The sequence below is a fragment of the Merops nubicus genome, unplaced genomic scaffold (genome assembly GCF_000691845.1).
Source record: "Merops nubicus isolate BGI_N331 unplaced genomic scaffold, ASM69184v1 scaffold30960, whole genome shotgun sequence".
In the NCBI taxonomy this organism is placed as follows: domain Eukaryota; kingdom Metazoa; phylum Chordata; class Aves; order Coraciiformes; family Meropidae; genus Merops; species Merops nubicus.
The window spans coordinates 63376-86223 of NW_008581378.1; the positions used below are offsets into that span (position 1 = coordinate 63376).

The 22848-nt window shown below is 42.0% G+C and overlaps 1 protein-coding gene across 1 annotated transcript in view; it reads right to left on the bottom strand.

The window, feature by feature from the left end:
* Positions 1-5184: 5184 nt before the first annotated feature.
* Positions 5185-22848, bottom strand: part of GOLIM4 (golgi integral membrane protein 4) — a 30537-nt gene continuing 12873 nt past the window's right edge. Inside the window, exons 2-16 of the mRNA XM_008949806.1 lie at positions 21126-21200; positions 19890-19939; positions 19099-19152; positions 18435-18585; positions 17035-17117; positions 16355-16438; positions 13283-13450; positions 12173-12505; positions 11114-11352; positions 10252-10331; positions 9654-9766; positions 8296-8463; positions 7485-7553; positions 5678-5758; positions 5185-5340 (exon numbers count right to left, since the gene is read on the bottom strand). Of these exons, the coding sequence (XP_008948054.1) occupies positions 5185-5340; positions 5678-5758; positions 7485-7553; positions 8296-8463; positions 9654-9766; positions 10252-10331; positions 11114-11352; positions 12173-12505; positions 13283-13450; positions 16355-16438; positions 17035-17117; positions 18435-18585; positions 19099-19152; positions 19890-19939; positions 21126-21200 (1904 nt within the window). The remainder of the gene's footprint in view (positions 5341-5677; positions 5759-7484; positions 7554-8295; positions 8464-9653; positions 9767-10251; positions 10332-11113; positions 11353-12172; positions 12506-13282; positions 13451-16354; positions 16439-17034; positions 17118-18434; positions 18586-19098; positions 19153-19889; positions 19940-21125; positions 21201-22848) is intronic.

Consider the following 22848-nt stretch of genomic DNA (forward strand, 5'->3'; position numbering starts at 1 on the left):
TATTTTATTTACTGGGCAACAGTGGTTTATTTTATGAAACAAAAGAAATGCTGGGGAGGAAGAACTGCACTTTCCAGCTGTTGTATGTAAGTGGCACCTGGAGATGGATGGTATGGTAGATATACACAAGCAAGGCAGCTTTCCAGTTGGCATGGTTGATAGGGAAGAGGACTCCTACCCAATTTGAAGTGACAGAGCTGTTTGTAGCATCCTGTGAAAGTCTAGCTATGAAAATGCTGAGAATTCTGTCCATTAATCACTGAAGGCAACTCTGTGAACATGACAGCTTTTCTAGCCACCTAGCTCTGGGATGGGCATTCACTGGTGGGTCTGCTCCTGTCTCTGAGGGCACCATGAGTGTTTTGAAGGCATTTTGTGTTCACATACATGGCTGACATAGTACGTACGATGAAAAAATGTCCTGATGGTTTTGCCACCTGTGATGTTTTGGGAGAGCATTAATGTGTGTGGTTGAAATGTGGCTCTGGAGCGAAGGAAACACATAGGCCCTGGCTGACATTAGAGGTGATGCAAAGGAAGGCCAGGAACAGCTAACAAGGGCTGTAGGACTGAAAAAATGAGAGATCAGCCCCAGATCACAGGTCTGTTGCAAAATACCTTTTGATTGATAAAACTATTTTGCCGTGTAGTTGAAAACGTGGAAGATACAGCTGACTATTGTCCACCTCAATCAGAAGGTACGGCAGGACTCGGGGCTAAGCTCAGGCCCAGGCTGATCCCTGGTCTCAGGTTTCCCATGAAAACCTTTTCCACACCACATGTGCTGCCTTGCCTCTGTGCCCCTCTCAGGTAGGGTTTAGCAGTTATCTTAAAATAAAGGCTCCAGATCTGCAGGCAGAAGAAACTTGGACAAAAAACTGTTTCTTCCAGTGGAAGGATTGTGCCAGGGATTTGTGGTTTAGTGATAACCTGTGCCTGTGAATTTTCTGTCCTTCATTTCAGCACGTAGGAACAAGTAGAGGCATTGCTAATCTTGTCAGCTGAATCCCTGACTATAGCAGAGCTGCTCAAATACCTTTAATATGCTGAAGTTCCAATAAAAATTTAAAAATACTTTCTTAGACGATATGGCAAAGTTATTTGGGCTTTTATTCCCTATGGAAGCAGTGATGATGATGAGAAAATAATGAATAATTTTGTGTTTGAACCAGCAAGAGCTATTAAAGCAAGACCTGTGGAAGGGAAACCTGTTTGAAGGCTGATGATGTGTCAGGTGTACTGAGCACAACCTTTCATCTCACTCTGGATACGCAGCTTTGGGTTTCTCATTCCCTTCACCCTGCAAATATTTTGGCTGTAACAATATAAATTTCTTACTCTGCTACATGCAGGAAATAAATTCTGTGCACACAGTAAACACTTTTTACGTGCTCAGACTTGAAAAGCAGGGTGAAGGTCGTTTTCAGCAATGACTGCTCTGCGGCTCCTTTGTCATGACAACCTGCAGCAGAAGTGGATAAAACTTGTGAGAAACTACTTCGTACTTCAATGACAAGTGTATCGGTGTGATTCGTTCCTAATCACTGTGATTTTTTTTTTCCAAATGTTTCCTTTAAAGTAGATCTATCTAACTCAATTTTCAGCTTGCGTTCAATCAAGCTTCAATTTAGTGTGGTAGTATTTAATAGATTAGGACAAAACCTGGATGCAAAGCGTGCTGCTCACATGCTGGTGCTGAACAGCTCCCTGATGGTGCGTGGTGGCTTTCAGCCCACAAGTAGTTCCAGACTCCCTCATCTACACGGGGCTCTTAAAGGCAACAGGGCAAGGAGCAATTGCTTCACTGAGGGCAGTCCTGGAATCATAATCTTGTATCTGACCCACTGGAGGATTTCCTGACCTACAGAATGAATTCTGCTGGGTTTTATTTTTTCCACTCAGTGTTATTGTTTCCTCTATTTTATGACTAGAGAAGGCTATTATGATCCTCTTGACCAAGCTTTTAATTCACTATAGGCGCTAGGACTTCTCCTGTGATGCCCAAGCTGGGGCTGAACTAGAAAGAATTTTAAAATGTTCAGGATCAGGAGTTCATCACAGCCTCCTAAATAATGGCTTCAATCACTCGTTAATTACTAACCATTGACACTATTTCTTGCCTGAATTTCATCACAGGATTTTCTTTTGGTTTTGGGAGGCTGAGGCCTTTGGTCTCACTGGTGGGCTGCCTCTGTAGGTACTCCTAGTCCACAATCAAGTCACCCCAGCACCTCTTTCCTGAGCTGATTGCAGCATGAACTTTCTTTCTATAAGCTGAACTTCCCCATCACTCTCACCATGCTCCCTGAACGGTCTCCAATATTTTGATGAGTGATTGCTAGACCTGGTCACAGTATCCACTAGCTGTCTTGCTGCTGCCAAATCCAGAAGTGTTGTGACTTCTCCCTTTGAATTCATACTTTCCCTCCCATCAGTGTGGGACTCTCATTAGTCCCCTTTGCCACAGCCCATGCTGGGAGTTGTGTTCTGTGAGCAGCAAGTGAGAGAATTTCCCTCTGCTGTTCATTCTGCATGCTCACAAGCTGTGGGCCATCTCTGGTTTATTTTTAGGTCACATAAACACATTGATTTCTTGATTCAGCATTGCCTGTGTCCCAGAAGACATCCTATGGTGATGAGGATCAGCCATGTGGATCTCCCTTCTCACCACCAGCCCATGTACCAAACGGGACCACAGGGACAGACCCTAAGTGTTGCATGTCAGGCAAAGAGATCAGAACAATTTTAGGGTGAGCAGCTAAATATCGGGCAGGCAGTTGTGCAAGATCTCGTGTGGTTTTCCCTTAGCCTTTGCAAAAAACATTGGAAGAACCAAAGAGCCGTGGTTTGAGTGATGCCAACATGAGCTGTGAGATGCTGGTGGGGAGCAGGGCTGGCTGGGGAGTTGTGGGAAGGCACCATGAGTTGTAGCTGGAGTGGTGTCTGGGGCATGTCACGGAGATTAGACACTGCTATTGTCAGGCAAGCCTGGAGCCCCACTCTCAAAGTTGATCTTTAGTCAAGTAACTCTGGTTTGAAGTGAATAAGTCCTTGATTAAGGACAGAACAGGCTTTCATTAAGACTTTCTTGGCCTCTTCACGTTGGACGTGAACTTGTTATGCTCGCTGAAGTAAATACTGCATCCGCCGTGAATAGCGGCTCCCCCCCCACCGCGCACAATAGCAGCCCTTATTCTACAGCTTCTCATCCTGGGCAGTTTGGACTCTTGGTCTCTGGACTCTTGCTGGAGCCATGACTTACCCAAGTGAAGCCCCAGAAGCCAAGGGGAACCCTCAAAGCTGCTTGATAAACACGCTGCGTGCCCAGGGGCACTGGGACCCGCGGGGCGCTCTGACTCTGAACCCATCCTTAGGAAAACTGCAACAACCCATCACGCCTTGGAGAGATCAGGAATTATATTCTAGTTTATTAACTGCAGACAGGTTTTATTATGCCTCAAATAATTAAATACTGCAACCATGACATTAAAAATACAGGCCAACTTACCAAAATAATTGTATTCTGAAGATTATGTACATATTATACATTTTACAGTATCATGTAAACTTTTTTATACATAAGGTAAATCTGATTTATGGTAACTAGAAAACCCAAAATACTTGCTGGCAAAAAATATTCCTATGAAACATAAACACCGTGTCTGAGACACTTAGGAAAACTGCAAAGAATGGAAGCCAACTATAAAACATAATATAATTGAGTTACTAGAAAAAGGAATTAAATTACATTCATATAAAAAGTTCAACTAAAAACATAGTTATGCATCATCATTATTTAAAAAAAAAAAAAAAAAAAAGGAAAATCCCAAACCCTCTCCTTTTATATATTAACAAACATTTTCATGGGAAGCTACCGTGTGCCTCATTTCCAGCAATGGGGCGTAGCCTGGGAAATCCAGATTCCCATTCTCCTTTAAACATATATTAATTAACTAATGTCTGTACCAATACAAACATTGTACATATCCATGCACTGTGATTATGTTGCTAGTAGCCTGCCAAGGCACAAGTTTTGTTTCACTTCCCACCCCTGCCCCTTCCATTTTGGCATGCAGTGCTAGAGGTGTTTGCTGTGCAAAAAAAAACTTCTGTGGGGTTTGTCTCTAGTCTGATTGTTCACACTAGAGAACACAGAAATTCTTCCAGCATAGACTTACAAATAAATAAGTAAAAGGTAAAGGCCTTAGTTCAACATCTTGTACCAATCAGGTCAACTCTATTAACAAGCTTTAACCCTCTCTGCAGTCTCCAGCAAGCCTGGCATGGAGGACATGCTCTTCTATTCCTTCAGTCAAATATCTTCTATATTAACTAGGAGAACAAAATGATTCCTTCTGCAAATCTTACTCCTGTGACAGCTGTAGTGTTTTCATTTGGCATAATGGATTTTCAAGTCTAAATGGGTTTCTAGCTCACATCTCATCTTGGCACGCCACCATTTGCATTATCTGCTATGTAGTGCATGTAATTGAAGTACCTAGGTGTGCTCATTAAAATAAATGCATAATTTAACTGCCTATAAACAGCTGCCAAAATTAGCAGCTGTCAACCTGCCTGGTTTTTGAAGCCTTGTAAAACTTGCATATTTTTTCGCTGTTCTGCAGCTAGAAAAGGCCTGTTCCTTCAAAGAGATAGGCATGTGCTTATCTTCAAAGATTTGAAGAATCTCATGAGATTCTGAGGACTGATGTTGCCCCTGGGCCACTCTGAGCCCTGCGGAGCGTGGCCAGCCCTTAGTCCTGACACTTGTGCCAGGGAAGACCACGAGAGTTGCAGCGACTAACGTCGACTGGGCTTAGGCACTAGACATGTTCCCTCGGATGCTGAAAGTATCTGGAATTAGCCCAAGCACCTCTGTCAAACTTGGGCAAGGTGGAAGTGTATTCCAAAATGGCCTTTAGAAAGCATGCCTAGAGTTACAAAAAATCAAACCTATGTGATGGTCTGTTTATGTACAGCTTTAATAGAAAAGAAATCCTAATCTAGAATATCAAAACACCTTATTCATATAAACGTATGAGAGCATCTAATAGAAAAGTAAAAAGTGTAAAACACAAACTTTTTTTTTTTTTAAATTAAATATCCTAAAAAAGTTTTTTTTTTAAAAAAAAAAAAGCCCCAGGAATTTGTGTGCTGGAAAAAAACAATAAAAATTGAAGAGAACTACATCTCCCCTCGTCTACGAGTTTTTGCTGCAACAGCTCTGCCTTCCTCCTCCTCGTCTTCCTCCTCATAATTTTCTTCATGAACTTCTTTTTGGTGGTTCTCTTCTTGCACGTCTTGCTCTTGATCTGCCTCTCTGTTATTCTTGTCATCTGCCTGATTGGAGGAAAAAAAATGGAGAATAATATCAGATTCAGAGTTCAGAGCAACTACCAGTTTCCTCAAAGTTTGTTTTAGGGCAGTGAAATGAAGTCAAGGAAAAATGATTGTCAGCAGAAACAGGAAAAGATTTTTTCCAAAGGCTTCCAGGCAGCAAAAACTGACGTTGGGGTGGAAAAATGAGCAAAAGGAAGTTGGGACAGTGTGACACATTAAGGTCCATGATGGAAAGCAAGCTGCAGCAGTTATATTATATAATGTCACTGTGATGTGATCACAGTTGTGGCAAGTGTTTAATCATGTCACCCAGTCTGGGGGTTTACAGAGGACTCACATTTTCATCATTTTCACCATATGGCTCTTCAGCATTGCGTTCCAGTTCGCGTTTCTTCTCTTCCGTCAAATCTTCCTGGATCTACAAAGCACAGAGAGGTTCTGGAGGGTTTAATTTCCTTTAGAAAAGCAGCCTGTGGCTTAAATGTACCTTTTCACAATGGCACCTTTACAGGGTGAAGATTCAAAAGAAAGGGAGGAGAGGACATGGAGAGGTAAAAGGGAGGGGAAAATCTCCAAACCAACCACCCAGCAATCGGGAAACTCACTTCCTCCAAAAGCATATTTAACTTTACCATTTTCACAGCCCCTCTTATCAGCAGCTAACACATTTAGATTTCCATTCTGTGTTTTAACTTTATGTATCTATTATTTTCTCCTTATCCTTCATAGCAGGATTGTCATGACACAGCAGAGTCACTACTGACACTTCCACCACAGATTCTCTGAGAACCATTTCAGTTCTGATAGGTGGTGTAGGTATTTAACGGTAGCTCTGTGCATGTTTTCCGACCAGTTGAGTGATCCTTCTGCCAACTGCTCCTGGAAAACCACAGAAGAGCAAGGAGGGAGTGGGAGAGGAGAATGATTTCTTCCAAGTCTGTCCTTGGGGAGAGCAGGCCACACGGAATCTGCTTCCCAGATGTTCAGACCTTAATCTATCACTTTGTCAGCACTCTCCCTTGCTTCCGTGTCCCTTTATGCTATAGGTGCAAACCTGAGAGAGGTAAACTTTTCAAAGTAACTTGATTTTCTTTTGGAGAATGCTGTTAAGCATTTTTGCTCCAAACAGTGTCCTGTAAGATGGGTACAGCTTCTCCCCATGGGGAAAAAAAAAGCTGTTTCACCTGGCCGGGAGCATATGTCACCCAGTGCTGCCACTTACTCTCTACTAAGGAAACTATCCTCAATTAAGGCATCTCAACGTTTTTACTGCCAACTCAATCACTGCTCACTCCTTAACACTTCCAGTAATCACACTGGTCATAGCCCTTTATGAAAGATGTATTAAATGACTTCCTGTAAGCCAAAGAGCAGCTGCCAGAAGCCAACTGTTGCCAATTCCTAGACATGGTTTGATTTCAGTAACTGTGCTTTCAGCTGGTGGGTTCTAAGCACGTATCAGCTAATCTAGACAGAGTGTTCTCCGTGGGGAGGTAATGAGTAGCCATTTCTATTGCTTTTTGTAAATCATTACTTATGAAGTAGAAAATAGCAATTGATTAGGTCTGCACTGAAGACACATCCGTAACGAGCATGCCATTCAACATTGACCCAGAGGAGAAAAGGAGGGAAGGGACTTTGTTTTTGGTCCTAAGCCACGTGCTAACAGCTCCAGGACTGTCTGACTCCACGAACAGTCAGGGCTTACATAACTTGGGTTGCTTAGGAGAAGCACGGATAAATCAAAGCTGGAGCTAAAGCATAAGTCACTGGCCAAGGAAGCAGTTTGTCCATAACAGCACTGTGTGATTAGAGATGGGAAGTTAATGAGGTTTTCAGTGACCTTCAGAGGGCTTGAGGTTTTCAGGAATTTTTCCTTGCTTTGTGAATGGCTTAATCTTTTCGATTATTGTGCAGTTAATACTGTCGCACAGCAGACTAGTGGACTGCAGCATGTGATCCTGAGTGACACAAACTGTGTCCACAAGTGGACAGCAGAGTAATGGCAAAGGGTTCCTGGGTTTCATCAAGTCACACAGAGTGCTCCGGGTTCATTCTGCAGGTGTAAAGTTACCAGTGTTGACTGTTAATGGAGATGTGCTGTGCTACCTGTGTCCACACGTGGTGTGTGTCTGTTTTCTTACCTCCTCCTCTCCCTCTTCCTGGTACTGTTCATCCACGTTATCTTCCTGCTGGTCAGGATTTCCTGCCATCTGCAGAAAGATCACATAAAAATTCAGTTCTGTGCACATTCCTATTGACTTTAGGAGGCTGAAGGTTAAAGCTTCTTGTTCTGGAACTCAAAGTTCATGTGAAGCTAAAGTAACAATAATAGCATAAGAACTTATAGTGTGTTCATTAGCATTAATGAGAGCTCAGCTATATGATTTAGAAATGCCCTAAATTAAAAAATAGACAGTAGAATAGTTGTAATAAAAAAAAAAAAAAAAAACACTTCACAGAATCAAGCCAGACTTTCCATACTAAGCAAGAAGACAAATATTCACACCATTAAAGACCAATGCCACAAAAATACAGATTATCTCTGCCTAGAGAAGCCCACAGTCCAAACACATCTGAAATGTGCAGCATTCACCGGAATGGCCATGGAAGGAAAGTGGCACCACTGCTTACAGTTGGTTCAGTGTTGATGGCACAGAAGCAGTGCAGGGGGGAACTGTGCAAAGCCACGGAGATGGTATGAATGGATGTTCTGGTAGGGCTCATGTGAAGGTAAATACAGGGGCCCTCAACTATGAGACTGCAGAATCTGAGTGGAGCCAGTGATGAAAGATGTACCAGTGTATCACCAGGAGTAGTTCCATGCTTTTACCTGTACATGTCATAGATGGCTTAAAAGAGATCTTTAAAAATCAAAGTTCAGTGTTGTTTCACAAAGCTGTGCTACAGTGTCCTTAAAGAGGACCTACAGATGCTTCCCTTCGCTTTACTGACCACTAGATGCTCTTCCATTCCCGGGTGTCCTTGTTTCTCCATGGTTTCCTTGTGCTTTTCTTTTTCATCTGGTAGATTCTCTTCTCTCTCTTGTTCAGCTTCCTCAAATTCATCTTCTCCCTGATTGTTGGGGTCATCAGCAGGATTCACATCTTCCACAGCCGCCTTCTGTAATTTTCAGAAGTGAATGTTAAAGATATTTTTATCTGAATCCAATTCCATTTCACTGGCAAGCTGCCCCAGCATGAGCTCCATACCCCCGAAAAACAACTGGAGTCTCTACAGGCATCAGAGGTGACTAGATCAAAGCCCAAGTAATACACGAGTAGCTGTTCCTGAAAGAAAAAGTACTGAGAAGTACTTTACACCGACTGCAGGCAGAACTGCAGTGTGGGTACCTCCCTGCTAAAAACCAGCTGGAGTCCCAGGACTTAGTCCACAGAGGCTGTTCAACTCCTTTTGTTTACTGACTATCTGACAACTGACATTGCCTGATAAGGCCAGGTGAAAAGAGAGAAGAGTTTCAATGCTCATGGCTCAAAAGAGCTGATGTGATCTTTCACTACCAGTCTGTCCTGCAATACTGACCTTGTCTGCATCTGTAACAAAAGAAAACATTTCACTTTTCATCACAGTTTGCCATTCAGGAAAGGAGCATTTTCTTTCTGCTTATTGTTCCATAAAAGCATTTCTGAGATCTTTGTAGCTGACAAGCTAAAGATCCTTTAGAAATAGTTACTATACAACTTAATCTGCTGAGGGGGAGAGGAACAAAGATGATACCCTTGATGTTCCACACCACCAAGGGAGGTGGAACTGAGGAAGGTGCAGGACAGAACCTGCTGCATCCAGATCCTGCTGCAGCTGATCCTGTGGCTGTGCTCAGTGCTGAGGTATGGCCTCTTTCAAGATCTCACACTTCCATGCTGGCTGCAGCTGGTTTCAGTGGCAATGGAGTCAGTTCTTGCTCTCCCAGCTAACGATAGCATGAAAAATACCATCACCACTCTTTCTGACTGACTGCCAATGAGTTACTCCTGTTATTTTTTTTTAATCCAAGTTTAGCTGTTCAAGACCCAGCTAAGTCCAAATCCCTTATCCCACCTGAAGCACAGATCAAAGGAATGCAGAAAAGCAAAACTTGCCTCCAAGAAGAAAACTTTTTTTCTATATATATATTTCTTCTTAAATCAGCAAGGACAATTTTAAATCTTAGATGTAGTTTTAAACTGTCAAATTTGTCCTCCAATCAGATCTCTGGTCCATCTTATTTCTGCAACGTGCAATTATGTTACATGAGACTTCTGGGTTTTCACTTCAGTAACGACTGCAACCCACAGCACTTAATTCATACTCACTGATTCGTCAGCCTGCTGGTGTTCTGCTTTATGCTCTGCTTCTTGCTGTTCGTTTGCATTATTTTGATCATCATCTTCACCTTCATCCTGGTGCTGGTTGTCACGTTCATAAGCTGATAAATGTTTTGATATAATTATTGTATTACAGCAGTTTGGCCTTTTCAAGAGTCTCCTATATATTAGCTTCCTTAAGTGCTATTAGCAGCAGACAGACTTTAACTAAAGAGCTTATTTACCTACACACATCATGCTCACAGAATTGTTTCACTGCTAGTAGGAAACAGACACTGAAAATTATATAATTTGAAGAGATCAAACCAAATCATAGGCAGAGCCAAGGTCCACAAAGCCCTATCCTAACTATTGATAGTTCAGCCAAAATGACACTTTTCTTCTCAAGAATGTGGATAGAATATTTAGTAATTCCTGTATTTCAGTCTCTCAGTTCAGCCAGTGTTTTTTGACCTTCTGCTTTTCAATTCCAAGTTTATATTTCACTTGAATTTAAACTGGATATGAAATGAATATTAAAATTTCAAATGAAAGGCAGTACACAGGGAACTTGTTATGTCCCTACGCCATTCATGTTTTATCTTACCTCCTTCCTCTTCCTGTATACCCTGCTCTTCTTCCCCTTGTACAATATCATGGTCCATGTTATCATAACGAGCCTGCTGGCTGAGAAAATTACATGCAAATACATCATTTTGGTTTAAAAAAAAAAAAAATGTGGATCATGGATCAATTAATATTTCAATGTTTCAGCAGGGAAAATTCAATAGGCTTAAGATTCCAAAAGACAAAAAGTTATCACTAACAATCTTGAACTAAGCAGGAGCATAAGGAAATGTGACAGGGAGGGTGAAAAGCACATAGAAGCTACAATATCATGAATATAACTGTATTCACAGCAACTTTGTGATGCTAACAGGGTGTTGATTTCTCCCGAAATCCTGCTTTTGTGTCTACAGTGCAAATAATACTAGTCACTCTTGTCCAGAAAGTCCTCATAGAATTACTTAAAAACAGCATCTCACATTTAAGAGGAACTTTAGCTTAGGTACTTAAGGCATATCTGACACTGGAGCTCCTCAGTACTACAAGATCATCACTGCTGCTTAGTGGAAAATAATTACTAATTTAAAGCAAGCTTTAAGACAAGGGGCATTGTATGCCAGAAGCCCCTAACATCTCCTGAGGATGTCCATGGCAATGTGCACTCATTACTCCAGACTTCAGAGGCTTCCCTAGTAAAAGGGGGAAAAAAAAAGGGAGGAGAAAAGCCTTCAAAATAAGAATTGGATTTCTCCTTTGAAAGCAGGAGATGAGGCTCACTGAATTTAATTTCTGACCAGTCTATTTTATAGCTCTAAAGAACCCTCTTTTCAAACAAGGTGCTATGGTGGAAGCCACAAAACCTAGAGCACAGACCATGACAAAGTGATGTAAAAGAACTGAACCTTAGCCGGTTTTTGTAGAGTTTTTCTCCTTGTTCTGCCTGTTTTTGCAGCTGAAGCTCTTTCTCATGAAGCTGTTGCTGCCGCAGTAGCTGTCCTCGCAGCCTCTGCTGGTGGAGTGATTCCTGGTGCTCTCGTAGCTGGTTGGCTTCCTCTGCTCTTCGAGCTGCAAGACGTTGCTGCTCTAGTTGTTGTTCATAAGCTGTCTTATATCTGTTTGTTATGGCTCTTGTTGATGTTACCTGTCAAAGAAATGTGTCAGTTGGATTAATCACCATTTCAGAAACCAGCAGTCAGCAGTAACTGAAACTAACTCCAGTTTCACAACTTAGCCTATTGCTGCTGCTCTGACCTGCTGCACCTCTCCAGCGCTAGCTTCTCATCACACTGGAGTTATACAATTAATCTGCTAGGACACTAAGCATTTAAAAAGCCCAAGGTGAGATAAGTACAACATATTTTCCACTGGAGATCCGATCTAGAATAAAACCAGCAAATCCTGGATTTACATTTAGAGCTGCATAGAGCCAGACTTGCCACTGCCGTGTGCTGATTTCCCCTGGCTATTTTAGTCATGTTCATCTTGCAGTTAAAATTCCTGTCAAATGACAGCAAACGTTTAGATGGAAATGTGTTTACAGAAGGTAGGTACATCTGACAAGGAAACATGCTGCAATCTGCTGAGATGCATCAAATCAGGAAGGCAGGACAGCTCTCCAAAGTGCTTCAGAAAAGTCTCAGTCTATCTTCTTGCCATCAGATACTACAGGCCTCAAACTTAAAGTAAGAGATGGGATTCAACCTGACTGCTCTTTGTTTCCATCTGCTGCTTTTTATCAGCAGAATTAATGTTCATTAAGCTGCATTGGGAAAGCACTGTGGTATGTGTCTGGCAAAGCTCAGCCTGAATCCTATGCATCCGAGTGCTCTGAATTCCAAATTTCCTATAAGTACGACACTGATCTTACCTAGGAAGAGATGACAGCAATACAGGGCCAGCAATGGTAAGAGAAGCCTCCATTTAAACAGCAAATCTAATCAATGAAAAGAGAAGTTCCATACCTCTGGATGAAGATGATCCCTTAACATGTTGGTTTCTTCTTCTTTCTGCTCCTGTTCTCTCCACTCATGCTCTTCTGGTACTTGATCCTGTTCCTCCTCTAAACGCTCAGGCTGACCTGCCTGCTCCATTTCTTCCTCTTCAAGTTCTTTTTTGCGTTCTTCTTCCACTTGATCAACATGTTGCTCATCATCCTCTCCAGCTTCTTGTTGCTCCTGAATATTTAGTTCTTTGGCACGCTGGCCCTCATTAGCCCTTCTTTGCAGATGAAAAGGCTCAGCTCTGTCATCTTTTTCCTGGGTATTTATTTCTTCTCTTTCTTTTGGCTTCTCATTCTGCAAAACATACACCAGATTATATGCACACAAGATATTATGGAGTCCACATTTTCCAGAGAGCCAAGAGCCAGATATGGATGCCTTCATTCCAGCCTGCACTAGCCAAGCTGTAGCCAGGAGAGCCAAATTCTTGCTTTGGAACAAGTGACCACTCCTGCCAAACACTATCAATACCTGATTCTTGGCTCTGCAGAGCCATGCAAAGTGTCCTACCCATTGCATCATAAAGCAGGTCAAGCCTTATTTTATCTGAAGTGGAACAAAACTATCATAATTCTGTTATCTACAAAGGAAGCTTTGTATTTTTATTTCCCGCAGGATCTTCTGGCCAAGAGCTCTTGTAAAACACAACCACAACTGATACTGTACCTTCAAGACTTTACCCACACCTCAGCTTTTTTCTTTGCCAGTTTTAAATATATTGACTTACATGTGCCACTGAAGCCTTATGAAACACATGAAAAGACAAAGTCTTCAGAACTTGTTAAAGCTTTTCTGTAACATGAGGTATCTAAAATTTGAAAGACCACTTTCAAAAATTCAGCAACTTCCTAAAAGACCTTACTCAAAGCAATTTTAAGTACATTTACAGACACGTGAGAAAAGGTCATCATGAATATATTTTTCTAGTACTCAGTAAGATCAAACTTGTCCTTGCTGCTTTCTCCCAAACTGACAAATGTGTACGATTAAACATAGGCTACTACTGGAAGTCAAACACGTAGTGGGTGTCTTGCTGAGTAAGGACCCTTTCCTCTGGTCAGGACTTCATACCTCCTTCTGCTCTTCAGCCACAGCTTCGTGGTGCCCTGGGAGGTCACTGGGAGGAGCTGGTGCTCGCACCTCGGGTTCCTCATTTGGATGTTCTAACTTCTCAGGCTGTCGGAAACTTGGTATTTTGTTGAGTGTGTCCTTCAACTGTTTGTATTCCTCCACCTGGGACTAAAATCAACACGTTAATTACAGTGTGTCCAAACCAATTGCTTAATAAGATGTAGACACCTCGAAGTAAACTTGCTGACAAGATACATGGTAGAAAGACTTGATATTCACATTAGAGTTCACACCAAAGAGGAGAAGGGACAGGAGTCTTAAAAACTGGTTGTCTCCACACACTAGGTAACATTGAATCACCAGGATCATTTCAGCCAAAGTGCACATGCATAGAAAATATATTAGAAAAATCTCTGTGAGACAAAGAAAAAGATTTGTTTTATTCATGCCAAGCAAGAGAATTATCAAAAGGGGTTGATGCAGATTTCCTGGCAGACTAGAGTGAGGGAAATCAGGAGCACCACAGCTTCTCCTTTACTAGTAGAAAGAGGTGCAGTTCTCTCAGAAACAGTAGTTTTAAAGTATACACACAGGTCACAAAAATGCCAAACTCTCAACATTTAGACAGGTGTTCCACAAGACAACAGCCAACATACAGAACTGAGGGAAAGGAAGTCATAGTATACTGTTGGTGAAGAGCAGGAAGATAAAGAAGAGAGAACAGGAGAAAAAAAAAAAAAAAAAAAAAAAAAGAGAAGAGAAAATGTAAATTTCTGAAGTCTTCCTGAGATGCAACAGTAAAACGTTGTAATTTGATTTGCTGTTTAACTTTGCACAAGATGAGGATACTTTCAAAAAGCTTTACAGGCCAATGGGGGATCCAGACTGGCTGATGCATCAGTCCCTGATACACAGCAGGCCTACAAGAGAGATTAGCTCGTGAAGTAAAATTTTTGAGATGGGCAGGATTTATAAAAGCTGACCAGCTGCAGACCCAAAAGGTGGTGCCCCACAAGAGGGTTTCTCTGTTGCTCCAGTGGAGACAGTGGGCATGTTTCCTACCCAGTTTGAAGTCAGAGGTGCACTTCATAATCCTTCTCAAAACTGAGGTTAAAAGCTGTTCCCCCTGGGTGACTGTGTGTGTTGTGGTGTGTGGGGTGTGGTATCATAGCAATCAATAGTACAGCACGATGCATTGATGTACAATGCATGGTACCCATACAGAACAATATCCACAGTGCTACAGAGTAACAGGATGCAACAGCTCCGAAGCAAGACGCACCTCGAAGCATCTTCAAAAGAGAAGGGCATCCGCTAAAACAGACGGGCCTAAAAGCAAAGCAGAACGCACAGGAGCCACTCTTGTCGGTCCAGAGGGACACTTCTGCTTCCTGATTAACTGCTGGAGGGTCAAATAAGAAATTTTAGAGGAAAAAAAAAATAGTATTTACTTAACATAAGACTAATACGCAGGTCTCCGAGTCTTTTTTCCTCACTGACCATGCAGAGAGACTGATATACCAGGATATTTAAACAGCGCACGTCCAGATCAGAATTCAAGTGCTCCGATCTGCTCCACGAGCCACTAAGCTGAACATTGTGATTCAAGGCCATGGCTTCAAAGGTATTAATACTGGCAGAAAGACAGGGTTTATAAAAATATCTAATGAATCCGTCTGGCTGTTTGAGCTATGGAAAAGTACAAAATTTACAGTGCCTTAAAGATTCAGGTCACAAATTCATTAGCGCAGCATTGACTACTGATATTTCATGTCTGGAATACACTCAGAAATAGAGGGGTCATTTACTGAGGGGTGTTTCGAAGCAATAATCCCTCGTGAACTTTCTGTAGCTGGTTTGCAGGAGAAACTATGCAGCTGTGCTAAACTCCTCCTGCTGTGGGAGGATGTGCAAAAGCCTCCTCCTGAAGGAAGGGCTCTCCATGTGATAAATGCCACCTTCTGATGGCAGATAGAAAGGCTTTGTGTGACACGGGCTTTTTAATTAAAGAACTGAATCAAAGCCAGGAGAAGTACATGGAGCTTCCCTTTGGACCTGGTGAACCTTAAATCAGACCCTGCATCTGCCCTTGTGGAATATCAGATCTTAGCAAATACATACCAAGTAGCTAATGTGGCCGCTGGGAGAAGAGCTTAAAATTAGCTGCCAGCATGTTTTAGTACTGGAAATACAGATTCTCCATATATTTAGTCTATGAGGGACTTTCCCAGTCTTTCCTTGTTTTTTTATCATCCACACATATTGACATGCACAAGCAGAACTTGGAGGGGAAGGGAATCCAATGCTTTTAATGTTTTTAATGGTTTTGTGGACTGTGAAAATACTCAAATCAAGAAAATTAGTCAGGAATAAAAATAACTCCACACTGCCTCATATGCTTTTCCCTCTGATCTTTCACCAGGAGTGTTCCTCTGCTCCAACATTACTCCTACTTTCAGATTCCCTGTGGCCTGCACAGCTTGTACTGGCACAGCTGACTGAACCTGCAGCAGTCTAGCAAAGCTTGTACTGCAGGGGCAGTTCACTTGAACATGGCATTTAAAAAAGGTAATGCTGCTTCGTTTTAACTAACTGGAGCTCCACTTGGAGCTGACATTCCTCCATACACACTCTGCCTCTGCTGCACTGATGTATAAAGCCTCACACACCTTCCAGTCATACAGAAGAAGAGACTTTATAGTAAACCAGCAGCCAGGTCTCTGAGTGATACACGTGAGTGCCAGAGCACGGGATGTTAAACTAACAAAAGTCCTATCAGAGAAGACAGAGAAAGGCAGGTATTCGACAGCTCTCGTGGAAGCAGAGATGCTCCTGTTGTCACTAACACATGCATCCTGGGGCCTGTAATACAGCTTTGGATTTTCCATCAGCCCTGTGATTTGTTGCAGCTTGATTAAGAGCAGCCCTGTGACCCATGCAGGCCCCCGCAGCGCGGTGCTGACTGCAGAGTCCCCATGCGACAGGCTCCATGCAGGACGTGGCAGTCAGCTGCACTAGGAGAGAAGAGCTGGAGGGAAGTTAGAGCCGGCAGCAGCTGCTTTCCTTTCTGACCTGGGCAGCAGCTAGTGCACTCTTGTGGTCTTCCAGAGTCACTACAAGCTGGTTGTGCTGGGAGAGCAAGTTCTTATGCTGTTGCTATACACAAAAAGAAGAACATTACACGTTTCACATCAAGTTTGTTCTACAAGTAAATTAGGTAGCCTGGGGGGGATTTTGAACGAGGAAGATAATTCAATTTATTTTGAAAAGAAAACCCTGAGTTGGTTTGTTGGGAATGACAGCATTCATTTCTTTAACATGGAATGCATATTAGACAGGGAAAGTGAGCACATCAGGAAAGAAAATTTGGAGGCCAGGATTTGCATAACCAAAAGGTAAAAGTTGGAGCAGATGTTGAACGTTTAAACAAAACAACAGAGCTGGAAAACATTAATTTCAGCAAACTTAGTTTGCTGAAACACAACTCTTAAGTTGCAAAATCAAATTTCCAATTCGGATTTCTGTACTAAATACTTCCATTTTTTATATTTTTTTAAAAAATTTTTAATGAACATGTACCTAAACTGCAGGTGGCAAAAGAAAAGAAAATCTCTTCTGCCATATTCCTCTCCTTTTTGCCACATAACAGAAACTACAAGTCGTCAGGATAGCCCCCTTCTGGTTTATTGAAGTTTGGGAAAGTTTTTGTTTTTCCTAACGGTCTTGAAAGTTCTCCTCAAAGCAAAGCCTACCTTGACATCTTGCAGCTGGGTGTGAATGTCTTGGTGAGCTTTCCTCAACTGTCTGTTCTCCTCACGTAAGTTATACAGGGATTCTGTTTAAAAGAAAGGACATACAGAATTTAAACCCAGTCAGATTTACAATACCAGATTAAGCACCAAAATTAAGACTATAACACAAAATACATAAAATCCCACATATTTGCTATGGTAAAAATGGATCAGAGTAATTGTATGGTTGGCTTATGCTACATCTCTCCCAGCCCTAGAAAACACTTTCTGTTTTCAAGCAGAAAACTGTAACATTTGGTTAAATTTTACATTAGTGCACCCAGTTGCTGCTCACGCTGGGGATCACAGATGGCAAAACTCATGATGACAACCTAAATCTTCCAAAGGCAGAGAGGAAGCCACCCTCCTCTCCTCCCTCATCGCATCTGGCAAGTGAGAATTTCATGTGATGGGACTAAACTATTCTTTTGGAAGAGGTGCCCAGATGGCCAGCATACTTAAAAAGCTTTACGTTCTAGGACCAGGGAGAGTGGCTTCTCTTCCCACTTCTTACACAATGTTGGTGTGGAATATTGCAAAGCAGACATAGGCAAGCTCTTCCCACACTCCAGGCTGCTAGGCTGCAATCCAGCTCAGCCCAGGAGCTAGCTGGGTGACTTTAGTTGTGCAGAGCCAAGGCAGAACCAATAAGCACAGCCTCTGCCTGCAAAATGCTGTGCAGACAAAGCTGCAGATGGCTCCAGCACTAACTCAGGTGTTAGTGACACATGGCAGAAAGCAGCTGAAGGCCCTTCACGGGGAGAGCCCCATCATTTTGGTCTATGCAGTTGGGTAATTAGGATTGAAGAGGTCTGCAAACTGCAAAGTCTCTTTAGAAGGACACTGGATGCCAAGAGTGAAAAATTAATACTTCATCATCCAACTATACAGGTGCACATGTTTCAGAGAAGTTGACAGGTATAGAGAAAACAAGATGTAAAATGCATATAAATGTCACTTCATAAAGAGGCACAATTAAATCTGATAGACACAGCACGCATTCTTAGATTGCCTTTCAATTACAAAAAAAAAGATTAAAGAGGCAAATCTATTTTTCCAGATTTATGTAAGTCTTAGAACTAAAAAGGAAAGACTCGATAAACCAGCCTCTGACACATGACAGGCTTTTAAGTGCTGTGTTTCTTACTGTTTCTCTAATCTAGAGAAAAACATGAAGCACACACATGAATAGATTTCAGAAAAAGGCCACAGAAAATCATCCATAAACTGTAACTTCTCAGAAGACACAAAATGCACGAATGATGTGAGAACAGAGGCGATGCCTTTCTGTCTCCCAACACACCAAACATGGTGACAAATACACATTTTAATAAGGGCAGCCAGCCAGAGGTTGCACGTACCCTTCAGCTTTGAGATCTCCTGCTCCTTCTCCTGCTGGAGTTGTAAGTACCGCTCCTTGTGATCACTGAATGTTCTGCTAAACTCCTCTCCTTGTTTTCGGTGATCCTCCTCAAGGTCAGCATGCTGTTTCTTTAGTTCCTCATGTTGACTCTGCAAATACCAAGTTGGGACACTGGAGTGGTTCTATATCTGCCTGTCTGGCTAGTACTGTCTTTGGCAATTTGTTAAATAAGTCCAAATGAATAGGGAGTGTTCCTATCAAGTTTATTAGTCAAAGCAGGTGTATTGCAGCTCCTTTCAAACACCAGATGATCTCTGTGATGAGCAGTCTCCTGTTCTAGGGCTGCATCAGCTCACCTTGCAGTTGCACTGTCCCACTGGGAGCTGCTGATTGCGTCTAAGAAAATCCTTACAGGATTTTACCATGTAAAGTGTGGCAAGCCAGCACTGTGCACAGGCAATTGTACCTGATGAAATTAAATTACCCACTGGAAAGCCTCGCTAGGAAAAACTGCAGTAAATCACCCTCTGATGGTACTGTTGTAAGAGGAAGGCCCCACAGATGTGCTGACATTCTGAAGCAAACTGCCAGAAGCTGGTGAGGCCACATCTCCCTGACAGAGCAGAATATCCGTGTCCGGTGAGAGCACCTCGGTCACCTACCTTCAGCATCTGGTGTTGTACGCTCAGGGCGCTGTATCGGCTGTTTGAGTCTTGCTGTAAAACCAAAACACTGGCGTTACACAGAGCCACCCTCCCGCTCCTCCAGCCTCTGGACGTGCCCTTTTTTAGGGCTCGCCAAGGGACACAGCTCCCCAGGAAGCAAATTAATCTCTCCACTTGCTTTGGAACACAAACTGCAACTTGCTTTGCACTTACTGCAGCACCGATGGATTTTAACTTCTGTTACTCAGCTCACAAACTGCTCCCCAGTTTCAACACAAAGTAGCCATAACATGCTAATTTACTCGCTTTATAAAGAGCTCTCTACAGGTCTCTGGCTCCTCTGCCAGATACAGCTTTCCTTCTGGCACTTGGTATATAAACCAAAGCTTCTTGATGTTTTTATACTTTCCAGTTCAAAGACCATGTGCTAGAAAGTTGTCACTGTTCTCCTCCCGTGGGCTAAGCTACAAAAAGATTTCTAACACCTTATTATTTCCCCTTCCCCTTAGCAATGCTAACAGTGTTTGAATGAGCAACATCTAACTAGGAGGATATTTTCTAAATTAATTTTCTGGAAAGGTATTAGGATGCCCTATTACAGCTCAAATAATTAGGAATTGCAGAGCACTTACACATGCAGAAGAGAAATTAAGTAAGTGAGTGCTCTTTCAATTAGTATTTTGTAACACCTCTTCCTTTGAACAGTTATAATTGCAAAGCATTTCCTCCTTCTTGCAACTGAAAATAGCATCAACGATTAAAAACTTGTACTAGGAATGATGACTTACCCTTCCTTTATTTAGAGTTTCCTGTGCTTCTAGTTTATAGACAAGAAAATCTACAACATAAAGGGGAAAGTACTGATCAGAAGACCCAAGAAGATTAGATAAATAATGTAACTGTTGTGTACCTAAATTCTCAAGAGCTGACTACTTAGTTACAATTTTCCAAAAGATCTTCAAAAGAGCTACGGAGAATTTAACAAAATGCTCAAGTTTAAACAAAATATTTTCCTTAAAAGTTTTCACAGTTTCATAAAATATTTTCCTTAAAGAAGTTCCATACGTTAGTGTGAGATACAGGGGGTACAGGCTTAAGACTATGGATTAAGTAGAGGCCCTCACCCAACAGGAAAAGGACATTTATAAATTGTGTATTCTTATTATTAGTATTTAAAAAAAAAAAAAAAAAGTACTTTAAAGAGTGTGAAAGTCTAGACTAAGTTTAAATATAATAAAAATTTCCCCTTTTGGTCCTTGATCTTCTTTTCAGGATTTGAAAACACCCACTGAGCTCTCCACAGCAAAGGGAGAACTCTACACTAGATGGCACCAGAAGGCTATGGAGGACTGCACCCATAGCACAACTTCTTATGCGTTCTTAATCTCTGCTAAAGTAGCTGTTTTAATTCAGCAGCCGAGTCCTCCGTTTTGGGAAGAACACAGGATTTACTCTGAAAATTGGAGGGAATTTAGAGCAACAAAAAAGTCAGAGAAAACTCAGAGGACTGTGTTCTGCTGAAGTTTCACAGAGGGCAACTGCATGAGAAATACGATGTGTGCCACCATTTCCCCCTCACACACACCTCAAACTTAATTTTCACCAGGAAAAGGTATGTCAGCATGTGCAAAAATACTGATTCCAAGTCTAATTTCACCTGGATGGAATGCAGGAGCAGATCCCATGGTTTAAATTTTCAGCATGCTGGAACAGGATTTACACATGCCCATACTCCACATAGGTGCTAGTGTTATGTACATCAGTATACACAGAGCATATGTGTAAATCCTGCCATGCTGCAGTGATCTGGAAACAGTATTAAAAAGCTAATTACTTTTTTCTTAGATTAAAAAAAAAAATTAAATTAAAAAGATAACTAAAAAGACCAGCACAGATCTGCCAAGGTGGTCCTGCTAATGTGTTACACATTGGTAACTTGTTTAAAATGGACCAAAACACATCAGAAGTTACTTTCTAAAACCATCAAGTTATCTTAAATGTCAAAGTGAAAAGCACATTTTTACCTTCTTTCGCTTTCTTATGTTCAAGCCTTTCCTTTTGTAATGACTTTTCTAATCTTGACCTGTGCTCATATACAACTGAAAAGAGAAATTTTGTACACAATTCATTTAAAGAGTAACATGTGCAAAACCCTCCCCCCAGCCCCAGCATACCCAGAGAGCACTGGCACAGAATGGAGCAGGAAAATACAAGTGGAATGAGGTCAGAGGATAAAAGATTGTTTGTATAATTTGGCACGGGGTTTTTTTTTTCCTGTTTTGCATGCCTTATTGATCCTTAATTTTGGGTTATTTCCATTGCATAAAGATAGAATGTGATAACTGTGTGATTTGTTTATGGAGACAGTCAGCTATGGTAGATCTACACGAAAGGTACCAAATCTTTCCTTCTCAGGTACACACATTTTCCCACGCTTCCATCCCTCCTGCCTTTTTTGTAAAGAGACGAGGAAATAAGGCAGGACAATCTCACTGTCGGGGTAAATCCTTGCAGCAAACCAACTGTCACAAGGATGGATGAGAGATGCACAAGAGCTGGACAGCTTGGAAAGCTGCAGTAGTACACTGGACTTCACTGATTTTTAAATCCATTTGTACATTTGTCTTTGAGTCAAAAAAACCCACAATAGTCTAGAGATGAACAAAGAAGTCTGTGTACAGCACTTCAGCCCAAAAGCACCAAGCCGAGGTCTCTGGGGCACCACTCACAGCACAGCCCAGCCCAGCCCAGCCCAGCCCAGCCCACACCATCCTCAGCAGCCCCGGTGACAGCAGCCACACAGCGTGTCATGCGGGCGGGTTTTGGGGAAGATGCTCTGACATCTTTGCCAAACTCTACAAGGCCTTTGAGCTGACACTGCTACCAGAAGAGGTGGTTCTGCTGCTCGTTCTCCCTGTACTGTCCTTCCCTTTGCTCTCACTGCTACAGGTATGGGACAGCAGGACCTAGCAGCTGTGGGGACACAGTGTGTAACAACTTCTTCTAGTGGCAGGGAATGCCAGCCTGTACAATTTTTAAGAGAGCAGTAGTGAGGACCAGGGGAGGTTTAGGTTGGATATTAGAAAAAACTGCTTCATGACAAGGGTTGTCAAGGCCTGGCCCAGGCTGCCCAGAGCAGTGATGGAGTCCTCATCCCTGGAGGGATATAAAACCCTGTAGATGTGGTGCTGAGGGACATGAGAATACACACGATGAGTTTACAGTATTTCCTTGGCACTGTCTCCCAGCTATTTAAGACTCCCAAAGACTGCCTGAGGTGACTCCAGGTCCTTCGGTATGGCATTCCAAAAGGGATCTTACTTTTATGAATTCATCTAATTGTTCGTTGCATTCATTTGTGTTTAGGACATCCAATATCCTCTGGCAGAGAGTCTCGCCACTGAGCTGCCAGTAAAGCAGCATTTCATTCAGCTTGTGTTTTGAACATCCAGTTTTGGATGTCTCTCAAGAGCAATGGGGCACATCAGTCCCTATTTCCCCTTTCCTCAAGATATGTTATCTAAATTATCTTACCAAGTTTGCAGCAAAGATATTAATTAAAATTGCTGCAAATGTACCATTACATTTGCTCAACTCAGTTAAACACAAGAACCTTTCACTGACCAAATCATAATTTGCACTCTTTTAAAAGAATTATTCATTTGTATTAATGTGATTTTATCTTCAGAGGTAGGAAACTCATTTTCTGAGAAGCAAACTATTGGTGAACATAAGCCTTCAGCAGGA